Source organism: Zonotrichia leucophrys, chromosome 8 (genome assembly GCF_028769735.1).
Source record: "Zonotrichia leucophrys gambelii isolate GWCS_2022_RI chromosome 8, RI_Zleu_2.0, whole genome shotgun sequence".
Classification (NCBI taxonomy): domain Eukaryota; kingdom Metazoa; phylum Chordata; class Aves; order Passeriformes; family Passerellidae; genus Zonotrichia; species Zonotrichia leucophrys.
In genome coordinates this window covers 20,522,840-20,537,792 of record NC_088178.1, presented here as the reverse complement: position 1 = coordinate 20,537,792, position 14,953 = coordinate 20,522,840, and the positions used below count along the sequence as shown (strand labels likewise).

Sequence of the window (14,953 nt, the reverse complement as noted above, 5' to 3'; positions counted from 1 at the left end):
CACCATGGATGCAGTGCTGAGCTCTCCTCTGGGGACAGCTCTGTGTCTTCAGCTGAGTATGACTAAGGGGGCACGGGGGGCAAGGAGAACCAGCAGAGGTGTGAGTCAGCCTCTCTTACCTTGTGAATCTGCTTCATCAACACCTCCTGTCAAAGGGAAAGGGAGAGGAGAAGAGAAGGGTGAGTGCTGCAGAAAGACCCTTCCCTTCCAGGCATCAGGACTGACAGCAGGAGGTAGGACTGACACAGGAGGCTGAGACAACTAACACCAGTGTGAGCACAAACACTGTGTGCTCCCCATAACCTGCCACAGGCAAGAACTAAAATCCCTGTCCCCTGAGCCAGCCCACTCAGCCACCCAGCAAGAGGAGCTCCTGGCTTGGATGGGCTCTGCAGCAGGATTGCTCAAGGAGTCAACCTCAGCCAGGGTTTCCTTATTCCAGTGCTCCCCATGCTCTAAAAGCAGAGATGCTTTTAAGAGCCCTTCACCTCTCTCCTCCCATGTGCATCCTGGCAGCTTGCCCAAGTCCAGCCTTTCTCCTGGTGCCTCAGGATTCTGAGCCCCAGCTGCCACAAATCTTGAGGGTCAAGAAGGAGCATGGAACAAGCTTCCCCAGCACTGCAGGGATCAGCTCAGGCTGCAGGAGAGGCCTGAACAGCAGGGTGCTGCCCTCCAAGATGCCCAGCAGTGGCACTAGCAGCTGGCAGGTGCACAGCTGGCAGACTGCTGTTCCCAACAAGGCAAACAAAACCCTGGGGGAAGGACAGACACCCACGTGCAACCCCAGCAGACTCCTGGCAGTCATGTCTGTCAGTGGCTGCCATTTCTGCATTCACAGCAGGACACAGGGCCTGCCATATGGATTTACTAGCCTATGAACAAAATTGGCACGAAACCTGCGCCAAGCAAGATGCCCTGAGCTGCTCTTTTGTCCCCCTGCCCTGGACCTTACAAAGGAAAAGGCGTGCACAGAGCACATCCCAGGTCACCCAAAACCTTCAGCACAGAGCTCCTACCTGTGACACAGCGACAATGTTGGCAGCATAGGGTGGCAGGTCGTACTTGCACTCTCGGCAGATCTTTTTCAGGGTGGAGACACTGGAGATGGAGAGCTCAGGGTTGCCCAAGGCTTGGAGCACCAGTGGTAACACGTTGTTAATCATGACAGGGTGATCAGCCAGCCACTCAGACAGGGATCCTGCATACATGGATGGGGTCAGACTGCAGGACTGCACCACAGGTTCTTGCTCTTGCATTCCACAATGCCCAGCTTTGCTTTTCACCACTGGTATTGCTGGGCAGATGTGGTCTCAGGGGGGCTTTCCCTGCCCAGCCCACTCACCAATAGTGAACATGACGGTGTCAGCAAGCTGCACGTTGCTGATGCTGATCCGGGGAATGAGGCCGATCAGCCCGGGCACCACGTCGGAGTAGTTCACATCAATGGTCTCAGCAATGGACTGGAAGCCATAGAGCAAGGCCTCCGTGTGCTGAGGGTGGGAGAGGCACTGTCAGAGCCTTGCACTGATCCCTGATGCCCAACCCTACCCCAGCTCCAGGCACCAGCTCAGCACCCCCACAGTAGCTGAAGAGGCTGATTCCTTGGCAGAACTAAGGACAGAGAGGCAAAAGACCTATTCCTCTCCACAGCAGACCCCAGAGAGACTGTTTGTGTGCTCTGCTCATGCTCCTTACCTCACGTCCCTTTGCTTTCAATGCCCCATTGAGGGTGAGGACACGGAGCTGTCAGCCCTGGGTCCCCTTGCTCACCTGCCACGTGGACGGCTGCTCTGTGTTGGTCAGGAGACGTCCCAGTTTGTCATAGAGGCTGCTCAGGAGCTCAGCACCCAGCATCTCATACACATACATCAGCGTGTCAGAGATGTCCACCCTGCAGAGAACACAGGTGTCTCCAAATGCTGTCCCCAGCCCACGCAGAGAGCTCCATGTGTGGACACGTCACTTTCTCTCCAGGGCACAGGCACTACTCATACAAGCACACTGTCCCAACCAATGGAGTGATCCTATAGCCTCTCGGGCAGGGTAACTGGTGCTGTGCCAAAATTTTGCCAAATGAGCCAAACCAGCTCATTTTCACATTACCACCACAGCCAAAACAGCTCTTGATGGAAGGAATCTCCTCTGTGTCCCTCCTTGGCTCACCATACTCAGTACTCAGTCTCCAGGGTGGCAGAATGCTGCCCCTGCATCACCTGCCTGACAAGCAAATCCAAATCTCCCACTTGTACCTGTATATCCGAAACTGCTCCTTCTCATCCGACGACCAGAAGCCATACTCCTCATCGGAGGGGAACTGGGCTTTGTGCAGCAGCACATCCACCAGCTGGAAGTACACAGGCCTGTAGACCTGCTGGTACACTGCCTGCTTGTCTGGCTCAAAGGAGAGGATATCATCCTGGAGGCAGGAGCAGGAATAAACACATCAGGTGTTGCAGGGAAAGGCAAACAGAGCTAACATGCCTGCTGCATAGGGGTCTCAGGCACATCTCCCAGTGCTAGTGGGACCTGTCATACCTTGGAAGGCTGCATTTCCAGCTCCCTAAGATTCACTTGATGCTGTGCCCTTCTGCAGTGGCAGCATTATCTGGAGGCATGGTGCCAGAAGCCCCAGAAGCTGGGTGGACCTTCAGACAGCATCGTCATAGGGAGTGGCAGTATCCTGCCATGTCCTACCCTTGGGAGCACCCCTACACCAGGAGCATGGGTGCCTCAGACTGCTGTGAGAGAGATGACTGAGCACAGCCCCCTCCTGCATGCACCTGTAATGTCAGACCCATCTGGAGAAGCAGCAAGAGGTCGTGGGAGCCTCAGCCTGGCCTCATGCAGCACAGGAGCTGCTGGCACAGCACTGACTTTGCTCCCCTCCCTGCCCACGCTCAGCCACGCCACTGGATTGCAGAGGAATGGAGCTGAGGGATGAAAAGGAGCTAAAAATAGAGCACAGTGTGGCAGGGCTGCTCTGCTGATCCAGGGAACACTGACCATGGGAGAGGGACCACACACTGGGCTGCCACTAGGGCCATGCTCTCATTCCAGCATGCTGCAGGCATGCAGAAGGAAGCTAAACAACCAGGTCTGCTGCTGGGAAGAAAAGAATTAACATGAAATTTTAATTAGTTTTGTTACAGAGGCCCTTAAAGGATGGCTCACACTTCTAAGGAGGACTGGTGGCAGAAAGAGCCAGCCACAGGGCCAGCATTTCCTAGGTATGTGCCTGGCCCTAGCTGCAAGTGCAGCGCAAGTGGGGACACCAGAAATCCCTGTCACCAATTAAACCGAGGCCAGACCCCAGTCCTCATGCACTGGTGCCTCTGGGCCTGCCTGGAGGACAGAGCCCAGGCAGGCTGTCCACAACAGTCACTGACCTGCAGCGTGTACCAGAAGGTGAGGGTCAAGGAGCTGGTGGTTTCGTTGACGGGGTAGTGTCCAGGGATTCCAGTGCAGAACATAATCATGTTGACCAGGGCCAGGAAACTCTGCCAGTGCTCCACCTGGTCCAGGAGGGCTCTGGGAAGCAGAGAGCATGGTCAGATTTCCAGCTCCTCTGCCCTGGCACATGTCACTGTGTGCAGGACAGGTCCTGGACAAGGCAGGGTGTGGGGAACAGCTTGGCTGCTCCAAGCTCAGTGCCCCTCCTGGGGAGCATCCCCAGCACTCACCGGGAGTGGTTCTCGCCCAGGGCCACGGCAATGCGGCAGATCCCATGCGACGTCTCCATGTCCCCGCTCTGCACCGCCTGGCGCAGCTGCTCCTGCAGCCCCAGCACGGGCGGGATCAGCTTCAGGAGGGTGTTCACGTACCTGCAAGCACAGCATGGGTCAGTGCCAGGCATCACCTCCCTGGCACGGGCTGCCATGCCATCCATCCCTCCTGATGCTCTCCCAGGGCTCCTGCCCAGCTCTGCCTATTGAAGGCTGCTTTGTGCAATAGGATGCATGCAGGAGCCCTTACTGCTCACATGAACCCTCCTTGCAGCCTGTGGCATTAGGACCAAAGCTGCAGCCCGAGCACTGCTGCAGCAGAGCCTCTGCAAGTGAAGTGCTGAGCCAGGGGCCATCAGCTCTGGGCAAGCCCCCCTGCACCACGGTGTGGACCCCTGCCTCTACCCACCCACAGCTGCCAGCAGGGCTGCCAGCACCGCCAACCTGCCAGTGCCACAAGCAGCTCTGGGTGAGCTGTGCCTGTGCCCAGCAGCATCGATGTGGAGCAGAACAGCAGCGAGGACAGACCTGTGGGCTCTTCCCACCATGCCCTCAGATTAGCACAGAGGCAGTCCAAGCTGCCAGTGGGAAACCACTTGACTCTCCAGCATGGGCACATCCAGACTGTGCCCCATGTCTGGGATGCACCGGGCAGCCACCACTGGGGAGTCCCACCCAGGGACAGTGCTGGTCCCTGGCACATCCCGCTGCCACAGGCCAGCAGCACTGCTCTCCCACATCCCATCCCATCCCATCCCGCACGTCAGCCTCCCCTCCGCTGCCTGCAAGGGATGGTTACCAAGGCAACGAGAAGGAGGCAGCCAAGGTGAAAGGCAGCCCAGGGCCCCGGGAGAGAGGCCGTGCTGGAGGCTGATGAGCAGCCTGCCTTTTCCCTGCCATTTCCCTGCCCGCCCAGGCGTGTTATCTGCAGCCACAGCCTGTGCTCCCTGCCCGCCCCCGACATGCAGGTGCGGGGCTGAGGATGCTTGGAGTGGGAGGCATACATGATTCCAGCTCTCTTGTGCCCACCCTGGGGAAGAGATGTGAGTGCTGACACCAGGACAGCCACACGTCCACCCCGGAGTGGCAGGGTGGCTTTGCTATGGATGATTTCAGAGAGAACAAAGCCATTGGTGCCACCAGCGCAGGGACAGAGTTGTGCTGGTGGTGGCAGCTTTCCTTCAGGGTCAGCAAGAGAAAACAGGAAACAAGGTGTCTACAATCCCAGCTGTCATCCCAGCACTCCCTCTGTGCTGCTGGGGGTCACCCTCCTCTTGCCCTCTCCCCCAGAGAAAACCACACAGCAAAGGGTTTATTTTTGCATAAACCACTTGCAAGCCTCTGATGCCCTGTGAGTTATGCATGTGGCAGCATGGGAACAATGTGATGATGGAGAATTTGGAAATTCAATAGCTCCTCTTCCTGGGAACCAAAGCTGCATGTAGGGTAGGCCCAAGGGAGCCAGGGCAGTGCCCAGACAAAAGCCACAGGGAACCTTCCACTGCTCCAGGGTAAGCCAAACCTTCCTTCCTCCACAGCACTGGGTTCACAGTACCCTGGGAGGTTTTTATGGCTTTGTGACTTTTATGACTTTTTCTGACAAGGATTCTGCTTCTGCCAATTACCTTGAAATGCTCACAGTGCCTGGACCTGAACTGATCCTCTGGAATCCCTGCACAGCCAACAGAGATAACCAGCTAGATTTGCCTCCATGCTTCAATCCCATATTATTGAAGACTTCTAGGAAATGTTGGGTGAACCACATCTCCTGAGCACCACCTTGCTCTACTAACTGGTCTGTAGACATAAGGGCATCCTGGATGCAAGGTCCCTAGCCAGGAGGGAAGATGTTTGCTCTAGATGAGTTGTTTTAACCAGTCACACAAGACCTGCAGACAAGTCAGCCAGAGCTGAGCTGCTCTATTCCACATCCAGGAGCATGGAGCCCCAGGTCACTCCACCTGGACAGTGCTGCTTTCCAGCCAAGGGACCAGCTGATGCCACATCCCTGATCAGGTGCAGAGCTTGCCCCAGGAGATGCTGCCAGCCACCGCTTCCCACCCCCTGCACCACTGTCAGGCAGAAGACAAAACCATCCCAGCTCAGAAGAGCCCCTGGATGCCCAGCTTGTTTCCAGCAGCCAAAACCTGTGAATGCCTGTGAAAGAGTACATGAACATGGCAGCCACATGGTGACTCCTGCTCATGCAGCTCCCTGCAGTGATTTGTCTTAGCCTTCCTGAGCAAGATTTGCTATCCTGGTATTTAGGAGCTGAGCAAATATTGCTTTCATGACTTTGTCTGGTCCCTTCTCAAAGCCTAGGGAACTGCAACATTTGCAGCTCCCTCTGTGGGACCAGCACCTACTCTTGCTCTTCCCACAACCCTCTGCAAAGTGCACCAGTGTGGGGACAACCTGTAGAGGGAAGATACAGGCATATGGGACAGTCTCATCCTTCCTGATTCAAAATCTGAACCACATCTTGATGAGACAATAACCCAATCTTATTAAAAACCTGTTTTGAATGAAGCTCTTGGAAAACTCAAGTGAAATTCCTCTTCGGAAATTCAGCACCAGGTGCCAAGACCAGAAAGACATGGCAGGCAAGACACCAAGCAATCCCCTACAGTCACCTGCAGTCCTACCAAGTCTACCACTGTAGCAACACCCTGCTGCTTTCAGAGAGGAGACTCACTGTCCAACATCCATGCTGGGCAAACACCACAAGGAGGTGTATCCTAGGTGCATCCCCACTCTGATGCTACTCACTGCCCTACAGGAAGGCCAAGAGGCCAAATGCAACACATCAGCTCTCTCCTTGCAACACATGCTGCCAAGCTCTCTGACCCATTTAGCTGAGGGGATAATCCTCAAATGAGACGGAAAATACAGTCCAAGCCTCTCCTCTGCAGATGACATACAGCATCTCCATCCCTCCCCTCCTGCAACTCAGGAGCTTCCCACCACCTTCAAGGGCAGAGGTGTGCTCAGAGATGCTCCAGTTCCAGCTCCTGGCCAGCCTCCAAGGTTTCTTCTCAGGAAGGCCATGTCCTAACAGAGGAGCAGTATCAAGACTCCAGCAACACACGGCACATCCCCTTCTCTGGGCTCACAGGGCTCCCACCCACCTGGCAGGTACAGAGATCAAACACTTTGCACCTACACATCTCTGGTGCATCATTTCTAGTAACACCTCAGAGGCAGGAAACCACTCCCTGCAAGCAGGGAAACTGGAGCTGCCAGCACAAGTGACTAACCCAAGAGCGAGGCAGCACCAGGGCCACGTGGACACAGGTGCTGCAGCAGGAGAGCTGCCTTGCAAGGTGGTGCTCCCCTGGGAGGATGGCTGACAAACTATCGAACCCTCAAAGTCAGAAGCCAAGCTCATGAGGCACTAGGACTCCTGCTGGTGGCAGAAGCACACCTGCATCATCACCTCTGCAGCAACGTCAGTGAAGACAGCTGGGAGGGAGCAAAGGGGGAAGGACACAGTGTAGAAAGCACTCAGGGAACCCATGGCAATGTGGTGAGCCCCAAGACTAACCCTCTCATGGAGCAATGCCCTAATAAGCTCTGGAGAGGACCATGCCAGCAACCCAGTGCCAAGAATGCTCTGAGCCTGCAGCCAAGGGCCTTGCAGGAACAAAGGCAAGAGACCATGGAGCAAGACAGCAGCTGAAAAGCAGCAGGGATCTCCCAGACTATCAACATAAGAGACAGAAAGGTCAGTAGACTCCCTGGGGGCTCTGGGAAAGAGCTGGATCCACTCTGGCTGAGGGGTGGGACAGCTGGCACTAGGGGAAGCAGGAGGAAGAACTCATTTATAGTGGACACAAGAAACAAAGGGGAGGAGAGCACCCACCAGGGCCGGGAAGCAGCTGACACCACACACTGCCTGGCAGGGCACCCTGTGACAATGCCACCGCTGTCCCCACATGCCAGGGCAGGAGCTGCACCAGGCTCACACACTGCAGAGCCTTTCAGGCCAGCTGCCTGCCCTGTCCTGGCCACTGCCCACACGCCTACAGACAGGAGGGTGCTCTGCATGGGTGGTGATGCCTCCAGGAAGAAGGATGGAGAACAAGTACTGAAGATTCTGTAAGGGAGCACCCAGCATGGTAGGTCTGAATGGGGACAAAAAAAACCTGCATGACAGGGTCAGCACAGAAGCAGAGAGGAAACCCCACTGTCAGTCACACCTTTCCACAATTCACTTTGAAAGCTCAACAGAAAACTCAGCCTTTAATGCAATCAAAGAGCAGCACTGCAGGCCTAGGCTTCTGCACAAAGGTATGGAATCACTGCCAAAGGACTTCTGAGACTCAAGGGAAACTGAAAGCAGGAAGACAGAGTCCAACATTTCAGAACTGCAGGTGACCTTCTCACACCTCACACCTTCTCACTTCCTGCCCCAGACCTGCTACAAGGGTCTGAGCTGGTCCACAGCCTTTGCCAGGCTCAAGAAAAAACAGCTTCTGGTGACCTTCTAAACACTAGCAAATGAGGCAACCCCTCACCCCATCCAGCAACAGATTAAAATCCTTCTGGTCCCTTTGTGCACCAGGATTTACAGTCCACAGATGCAACTCCTTGTCATTGAAAAGGACAGCCCCAGGCAGCCCTAGAGCTGGGGAATGTGCAGGCTGCCCCTGCCCTTAGCCAAGGGGAGGACCAGGGCTCACAAGGGCAGTGGCAGCATCATTCCCACGGCTGGGGAGGGACAGAGCCTGCGCGATGTGCAGCCATGCACAGGGCATGCACAGTGGCAGCAGCTCAGCTCAGCCTTCAAGGAAACCCTCCTCTTGAGGGGAAGGTTGCTAAGCAGCCAGGAAGGGATGTGGCCACGGGAACTGGAGATGTACTGTCCCTTCTGCAGGCATTGGTCCCAAGAGCTGACAGCAGCTCAGGCAGTGCAGCCAAGCAGACAGCTCGGAGCCCCACAGCACAGCCCCAGCAGGACCAGTTCAGCTGCTCCCAGGGCAGCCATGGCCACAGACAAAGGATGAGTCCTTGGCTGGCACAAGCTGTTGGAGCCAAGAGGAGGGGGGAAAATGACAGATCTGGTTTTACTATCTCTGCATTTAATCAGCTCCTTGGCTGGACCAGCAGTGCAAGGCAGAGGAAGGTCTCTGAACTCCTGCTGGCAGGAATAAGGCAGTTGCTCTCTGGCTGGCTGCTGCAGGACCTGTCACAAGGAGCCAGAATCATCAGAGGCCAGCGTGGACATGGGCTGCAGCTGCCAAGACTTCATGGTCTCTACAAGTCAACCATAGTGCAAAGCCTTCCAGGACCAACCATGAGAAACCAACAGCCTCCAACTGCTTTTGATACTCTCCCATTCCCAAACCTTGTCATCATTACCTTCAGAGCCAACGGCAGCTAGAAAAAAAGCCTGAGATTTTTCCCTCCCACCCCGTTTCCCTGCTGATGTCCCGGAGCACCAGCCTGCAGCACACAGGAGAGACTGTCCTTACCTCTGGGCATCGGGCTGGGAAATGGCATTGACCACAGCCTCCACTGCTGTGTCAAAGAGCTCTGGGTCCTGCAGAGAGGTGAAAGCTGCCTGGATGAGGTTCTCGCAGTCCATCAGCGGGATCTCCAGCTGGACCCAGCTGGAGAAGCACTTGAGCACCTTCTGCTTGATGAAACCCGGGGAGTCCTGCTGCTGCAGCAGCTGCTCCAGCAAAGGGAAGACGGAGCCGCACTCCTGCGCCAGGACGCTGCGCACCTGGCCCTTGCGGTACTGGGGGAGGCGGCTGGTCTGGAACTCCTCGGGCAGCACCGTCAGCAGCTCCAGCAGCGCCAGGCACCGCGCCCGCCCGTCCACGTTGGAGTCCTCGGCCTGGAACATGCGCACCATGTCTGCCACGGCGCAGGGCCAGGCCTCGGGCATCATGCTGAGCGCCAGGGAGGCCAGCGCCACGCACAGCCGCGTCAGCACGATCTTGGAGCCGCTGGCGAAGCGCGTGATGTGCGTGAAGAGCTGAGACTTGAGGCTCTCGTACTGGTCGGCCGGGATGTCGTTCCAGTAGCGGGAGATTTTAATGTGGAGAGCGCTGGCACCAAAGTACTGGATCTCGGGCACCTTGTCCATGTGGAGAAGCAGCCAGCTGAAGTGCCATGCCTGGGGGGACACCTGTGCCTGCATCAGCCATTTCTGAGCCAAGTTCTTGTTCTCGATGTTTGGGTCATAATACAACTGATGGAGAGCCTGGAAGAGAGAAGGAAGCACCCTAGAGCAGCTGAGGAGCACCACTGTGGCCTGTCCTGCCTGGGAAAGGCTGAGCGGGAAGGCTCACTAGGATGGAGCCCTGTGCCCAGGCTGCCCTGCACAGCCCCCTTCCCAGGGCAGCCCGTGTTAGCTGACCTCCCTCTTCCCATTCTCAGGGAAGTCAGAGTGATCTGGCAGCAGGAGAGGACCTGCAAAGCATCCTTCCCCTCCTCTCATGCTTCATTCAAGAAATGTCTTTTCTTTAGTCATTTCCCATCTTCACCTTCACACATGCTAAATCTGCCTGCTTCCCTGCTAATGTGCTATCACTGGGGTGGAGTGAGCACAGGACCCTTCTTCCACATGAGGACTGTTAAGGGACGTGGCTGACCAGCACGCCTGCCTTCCACTCACACCTGCTCCCTGAAAGGTGCTGTGGTCCATAGCTTGCATCCATGAGGCCATGGAATGCAAGATTTTGCAAGATCTGCCACTGCAGATTTTTGTCTGTCACATTATGCAGAGTCCTGAAAATCCATAGTCACTAAATTCAGGGATTAATCTTTCCATTAAGCACCTTCAAAATATTCCCAAGGCCACCCAGTTACAGCTGAACCAAGAGAGCTGGCATCCAGCCCCACCTCTGCCACTGCTTTCTGCAACATCCAGTGCTGCTTAGTCCATCTCTCCATATAGAGAAGGGAAACATCACTTACCTGCTCCTGCAGCTTTGTGAGATTTAGTTACTGCTTCGCATAGCTCAAATCCACATGAACAACTTCACACAGGCTACAAGGCTTTATTTGCAGAGGAATATTACACAGATATGAAGCCCAACCTTAATTAGCTACTTATCCTGAGTGGGTACAGCCAGCAACCAGTGATGTCTTCACACAAGGAGGGGAAGAATAACTATCCCTTGCCTGACTCCATCTTCCAGCAGTGAGGATTTCTGCCTGGCACTGCACGTTTCATTTCAAATTGCTGACTGCACATGCCAGGAGCAAGGAAAATCCATGGCACCTGTTGGGCAATCAGGCACCCATCACACCCCACCAGCAAATCAGAGGATGGCTGCAGCAGGTGCAGTGGATTTTTTTGTGTACCCACCCTGGCTCCAGGTATCAAACAGCCTCTCCCCCCAAAGAAAAAAGCCCTATGAAATTCTTGTGGTTCTTGAGCCCAGGAGAGGATTTAAACCCTATTTTTAAGCATGCAGAACTGGCAGCTTGGGGCACAGGAATGAGCTTCCCAAGCAAGTGCTTGTGGCTCCTGCTGCTTCCCAGTGTGAGACCAAGGAGCAGGACAATATGGCAGGAACTCTACAGAGTCGGCATTGCCTGGGCCAGAATTTGAATCACTGCTGTTCAAGACTTTGGGATGGGGGAAAATGAGGATAACCTCTCTGTAAGAAAGATCTTTGTAAGAAAGAGGTTATGAAGTGCATTGTAGGAGATGGAGTCAGCCAGCATGGGCTGCAGAGGGACAGCGTCTGACCCACTAAAACACCTACCCTGACACAGAAAAGGTTAACCCTATACAAGCAGGACATGGCAGAGAGAAATCTGTCCCAAAAGAGCAAGCCAAGGGGAGACCACGAGGAGCTCTCAGCAGTTAGCCAAACCTCCGCCCTGTTCCCAGTTATCTTGGACTTGGATGCAGGAAGTGTCACTCAGCTGCTGGGGCAGAGGTAAGCACTGTCATCCCTTCCAAGCAAAGCAACAATTTACTTCACTATAGAGCAGCAGCTGCAGATGTGCTAAAAGCTCAGCCACTCCTGGGGGTAGGAACCTGGCTCCTACCCCTTCTGCTGTGCTAAGGACTGAGTCATCCTGCAGCAGGGCTGGAGCTGGAGCTCCCAACCATTACCAGCTCAGTCTCTTGCTCCCATCAGAGTTTGCTGCTTATTTTGCTTCCCAAATAAATCTCACTTGAGATTCCCATAATGGTGACAGCCCACTCTTTCTCTTCCCTGCTTGCTGGGCACTGTTACAAGGTGAAACAAGCAGTGCCCTCTGCATGCTCCCTAACCCAGCATCCTTCCCCACTTCTTCCCAGCCTCTACTTTTACATCTCCATGCACTTCCCAATTAATTTATTTCTTCTCTTTTAAATGGTGCTACTGCTTAGAAAATTGTGGGGAGAAAAATCCCTATGCATCATATATTACAAGGTACAATGTGTACACAGGAGCCCTAACCTCTAAACCTGCACAGGCTTTGTAAAACACGAACCTCACCATGTGTGCAGGATGGACCTGGCCCACAGCGTTGGGTTCCTGACCCACAAACTCCCCAGCTGCTCACCTGTGCTGGCAACAGAGCTGCTGCATGCCAGTCACATCAGGGAAACTGCCAGGCAAAGCACAGCACTGTGCACACTCCAGGCACACCACAGTGAGCCCCAGGAGCAATGAACCTGCAGGACAAGACTTGCACAGCACCATGAGTGACTGGGACCGTGGCAGGGCAGCAGAGCAGGGGTTGGCAAACACAGTCTGCCTGCTGGGAAGCAGCTGAGGGCTCATCCTCCTCTGGCTGGGGCTGCCAGTGCTGCTGGCTAAGGCCTGATGCTGCCAACAGGATCTGCTTCAAGCCAGCAGTGCTGGTGCTGCCATGTGATCATCTGACTGAATGGAGAGGAGCGAGCAACCAGGAAAAGCCCAACATGAAGGTGAGATACAAGCAGGTGCACACAGACATCCTGCACACAGCTCCAGCACACACACATCCTGCACACACACATCCTGCACACAGACATGCTGCACACAGCTCCAGCACACACACATCCGCACATACAGATCCTGCACACACAGATCCTGCACACAGCTCCAGCACACACACATCTGCACACACAGATCCTGCACACACACATCTGCACACAGCCCTGTCAGAGACTCCAGCAGTGGCTATGCTAAAAAATCCCAGCTGCTGCATTGTAACAATGACAGAGGGAGCCCTGTCATAGCTGCTTGCCGCAATACTTGTGCTGGGAAGATGTTACTACCTCTGCAAAAAGAGCAACAGTGAGCAGCTGGGTTGCAAGACCCCTTCCCAGGCAGGGCCAGCTTTTCAGGTATGTGGACAGCTCTCCCATCACCACCATCCCAGCATCCTGCCTGCATCCCTCACATTCCACCCTGTGCACCATCCTCACCATCACCAGTGAGCTCTCTGGAGAGGCGTCCACACCCAGCAACACCAGCCCAGAGCCCTGCTCCTCCTGCAGGGAGTCTCTGGGGAGGTCTCCAGCAAAGGTCCCCAGGGACATGCTGCAGCCTCCACCATGGGTGAGAAGGTGAATGGCAAGATGAAAAAATCTACCAACTACACAAAGCAATTCAGAGGATGGAAGCAAAGGTAATGCTGAGAGCTCATGCTACAAGCTGTTGGAAGTCAGATGAATATTCTGGAAAAAAGCATCCATTCACTATCTCAGCCCCCTTTTGCAAGTATCCTGCCTGGGAGGGGATCAGTTGTGGTGGCTCCTGAAAAAAGCATGGCTGTTCCTGCCTGCATGGAGGACACCAGGTGGAAAGGAAAGGCAGCATGTGCCCCAGGGCAACCAGCAGCACAGCCCATCCAGTATTCTGCACAACATGGGAGATCCTTCCAGAGGACCTCCAAGGCTGGGCATAAATACTGGGACCATCCTGGGCTCAAAGCAGCAGAAGAAGCCCCTGGGAGCAGACTAGGCTCTCTCCCTGATCTACCATGCACATCAGCCGAGTACCATCCTCTGCTGGGAGTATGGGGCAGGGGACTGCAAGGCACAGAAGCGCACGTGAACACCTCAGCATGCTCCTCCTCAGCAAGGAGATATTGCCCTCATGCCAGACCAGGCACCAGCATCGGCTGCTGCTGGACTTTAGTGTGACCCCTCTGGCCAGCACCCTGGGGCCCATTAGGAGGCACTGGAGATGACAAGGGGAACTCATTAGTGCCAAGAGGGAGAAGCAGAAGGCATGAAATCGGGTGACATGTAACAGGGAAGCTTTGTGCATTCCAATTGGAACGGGTAGCTGACACCAGACCTGCCTTCTCCGCAATTAGACCTGTAATGTGAGAGCTGGTAAACAGCCTGGCTGTCAGCTATGCCCTTTGGCCGGGGAAGGAGCCTTCTCCAACATCAGCTCTGCTTGGCTGGAAATAATTCTAGCTTATTATGATGGCTCTTCCCTGCTTTAAAAAGCTGTGACCAAAGCCTCAGTCAGGCTTTAGTCGCTAGAGAAACATCAGCCCCTCAAGTAAGCTGCTCTGGTGCAGGGCGGCCTGCCCAAAACACATGGGTCAGAGACCCCATGCTGGTTCCTTCGTCAGGTGGAATGGGAGCAGTCCAAGGAGAATTACAGACAAGCAGAAGCATCTGATCTTAGGCTGCACCCATGCACAGCAAGAGAAGAGGATCTGCTACAAGCACAGAGCCCCCAGCTCTCACCCTTCTGCAGGGAGCCCAGTGCCAGCAGGCTGTCTCCTCACTGCACTGCGTAAATACATTACCATGGGGTACCCTGCACAGAGGTGCTGTGTCCATGCCATTATGGGGTGACAAGATGAGCCTCAGACACACGACTCTGACCCCAGAGCAGGAGCGTGCTGCCTCCTGTTCTTGGGGGCTCCATGGGGAGACAGCTGCCCTCCAAGGGCCAGCCTGCTTGAGCACAGAGAGCTGACAGCAGGTACAGCTCTGAGCGAGGTCTGCATCGCAGCTGGGGAAACAGAAAGCTGCAAAATACATTCCTGCTCTGCTCCTCGTAGCGTGTCCACAGCCATGGCACGGCAGGGGCAGCGGTGGCCATGGCCCCGTGGCACCCCCAGCCCCCTGCAGCAGCACCCCCGGGATGTCCCCGCTGCCGTCTCTCGCTGTCCTTTCTACTTGAGCGCACTCGCAGCGTCAGTGCTCCAGGCCTGCAGCAGCAGCACAGCCATTACCCCGGCTCTGCCAAGCGAAGGGAACATCACCATCATCCCTGCCTCCCCTGCCTGCAGCAGCTGGCCCCCCCGGCCCCAGCGGGGCAGGC

The 14,953-nt window shown here is 55.3% G+C and overlaps 1 protein-coding gene across 3 annotated transcripts in view; it reads right to left on the bottom strand.

Moving 5' to 3' along the window:
- The window catches only part of IPO13 (importin 13), a 31,302-nt gene that overhangs the window by 11,673 nt on the left and 4,676 nt on the right, over window positions 1–14,953 (bottom strand). For all 3 annotated transcript variants that reach the window (XR_010441283.1, XM_064720455.1, XM_064720456.1), the window contains exons 2-9: window positions 9,197–9,933; window positions 3,681–3,821; window positions 3,387–3,528; window positions 2,250–2,416; window positions 1,771–1,891; window positions 1,343–1,490; window positions 1,017–1,198; window positions 120–146 (exon numbers count right to left, since the gene is read on the bottom strand). Coding sequence is in view for 2 of the 3 variants with exons in the window: in XM_064720455.1 (XP_064576525.1) it covers window positions 120–146; window positions 1,017–1,198; window positions 1,343–1,490; window positions 1,771–1,891; window positions 2,250–2,416; window positions 3,387–3,528; window positions 3,681–3,821; window positions 9,197–9,933 (1,665 nt within the window). In the remaining variant the exon portion in view is untranslated. The remainder of the gene's footprint in view (window positions 1–119; window positions 147–1,016; window positions 1,199–1,342; window positions 1,491–1,770; window positions 1,892–2,249; window positions 2,417–3,386; window positions 3,529–3,680; window positions 3,822–9,196; window positions 9,934–14,953) is intronic.